The sequence below is a fragment of the Sinocyclocheilus anshuiensis genome, unplaced genomic scaffold (genome assembly GCF_001515605.1).
Source record: "Sinocyclocheilus anshuiensis isolate Anshui unplaced genomic scaffold, SAMN03320099.WGS_v1.1 scaffold411, whole genome shotgun sequence".
NCBI lineage: Eukaryota > Metazoa > Chordata > Actinopteri > Cypriniformes > Cyprinidae > Sinocyclocheilus > Sinocyclocheilus anshuiensis.
Window position 1 is genome coordinate 603,790 of NW_015549608.1, and position 2,017 is coordinate 605,806.

Below are 2,017 nucleotides of genomic sequence, written 5' to 3' on the forward strand. Positions count from 1 at the left end.
TTAAAAGCAAGACTGGAGAAGGAAAGTAAATCATGTTTTTTTTTTTTATTTAATCTTTTTTTTTTTTTACCCATTTTCATGAGGTATTGAATGATTATATCTTCATATGATGGTTTAATGCAGGTGGATCAGAGATTTGTGTGGAACGGTCACCTGCTCAGAGAATTCATTGCACAGCCGGAGGTAAACGCAAGATTGTAGCTGCAGCTGCTATTATGAGACTAACCCGTTTTTAGGAAAACGTGCAGAAATCTGTAAGAAATACCAAGTTTTTAGGCCTGAGTTTATATAGAAAAGTCTAAAGAAGGAATGAGTTTCCGGTTCTGACGTTGTGTTTTCTCTTACAGCTGCACAAATTTGTCTACCCTGTTGTTCACGGCTGTATTCTTTAACCAGACGAGCATTTCCCGATATCGGACCATGTTTGTGTGTGAAATAGAGCTTGTGTAGAAGCATTTGAGAGTTTGAGTTCTACAGATGGTGGCGCCAGAAGCAGATTTGGTAGCGTGTGGGATGTTAAATATAAAGATAATTTAATCATAAAATCACTATTGTTTTGCATTAATAAGTGCAGTTTCTAATAATAGTACACGTTTATTTCTTGGTAATGCACATTTGACAGTAAAGTACTGAGCTTGCGTTGGCAAGCATACAGAATTTAATGATTTGATTTGATAATGATTTGATATTCTATAATTTTTTTAATAATTTTTTTCATTATTTTTTTGTAATGATTTTATAATTTCAAAATATAAAGCAAAAAGTAGAAGTGATTTTTTTAAATAATTTGTTTCATTATTTTTTATGATTTTATCATTTCAAAATATAAAGCAAAAAGTAGAAGTGATTATTTTAAATAATTTTTTTCATTCTTTTTTATGATTGTATCATTTCAAGATATTAAGCAAAACGTTGAAGTGATTTTTAAAAATATTTTCTTTCATTATTTTCTTTATGATTTGATCATTTCAAAATATAAAGCAAAAAGTAGAAGTGATTTTTTTTAATATTTGTTTTTTCATTATTTTTTTATGATTTTATAATTTCAAAATATAAAGCAAAAAGTAGAAGTGATTTTTTTTTATATTTGTTTTTTCATTATTTTTTATGATTTTATCATTTCAAAATATAAAGCAAAAAGTAGAAGTGATTTTTAAAAATAATTTGTTCATAATTTTTTATGATTTTATCATTTCAAAATATAAAGCAAAAAGTAGAAGTGATTTTTTTTAAATAAATTTTTTTCATTATTTTTTTTATGATTTTATAATTTCAAAATATAAAGCAAAAAGTAGAAATTAATGACTAATAAGCCAGTAAGTGCTCCTCTGCTGCCATCTACTGGTTATTGTGGTAATTTGATGTTTTTTATTTTTGTATTTATTTTTTATTTTACATAAGTGTTTGTGTACCACAAGTGTTTGTTTGTTTGTTTTTAGAGCTTTAAATAGCTGGAAATAGTTGTGTGAAAGCGTTGCGAGATCAACATTGGTTCCTGAGTAAACCTGTTCTGAGCTCGGACCAGTTTGCTGCGCTGTGCTCAATTATTGGTCCGAGCTGATAAACACTTTTATTTAGTTTGCCATTTGATGTTTCTCATATGCAGCGCTTATGAGTTGGACAACGCGGTGGTCGCACCAGTGCAGAAAAAATGGTCGCAGTCTGGAGCCCTGCGTCTGTGTTCACATTTACAGTATATTTAGTGCCTTAAAGTAGGGCTGCTCGATTATGGCAAAAATCATAATCACGATTAGTTTGGTCAATATTGTAATCACGATTGTTGATTATGAGGAGTCACATGACCAAAACTTTATACGAGTGGTTTATTTAAAGATAGCGATACATATATCAAACATATATTTCCTGCAAATAAGGTTGCTCTGATTATTATGATAACATAATGATTTACAATTATGCTATGTAAAATAAAACAGCATAGTCTTCACTGTAAGAATTAAACTTCCTTTGTTTCTTATTAAAGCTACAAAAGTCCTTCAGTCAAGAGCAGTGAGTGATT

At 29.2% G+C, this 2,017-nt stretch overlaps 1 protein-coding gene across 1 annotated transcript in view; it reads left to right on the top strand.

The window, feature by feature from the left end:
• Positions 1-2,017, top strand: part of LOC107659074 (phosphatidylinositide phosphatase SAC1-A-like) — a 28,809-nt gene that overhangs the window by 15,841 nt on the left and 10,951 nt on the right. Inside the window, exons 6-7 of the mRNA XM_016447888.1 lie at positions 124-183; positions 348-381. Coding sequence (XP_016303374.1) covers positions 124-183; positions 348-381 — 94 coding nt within the window. The remainder of the gene's footprint in view (positions 1-123; positions 184-347; positions 382-2,017) is intronic.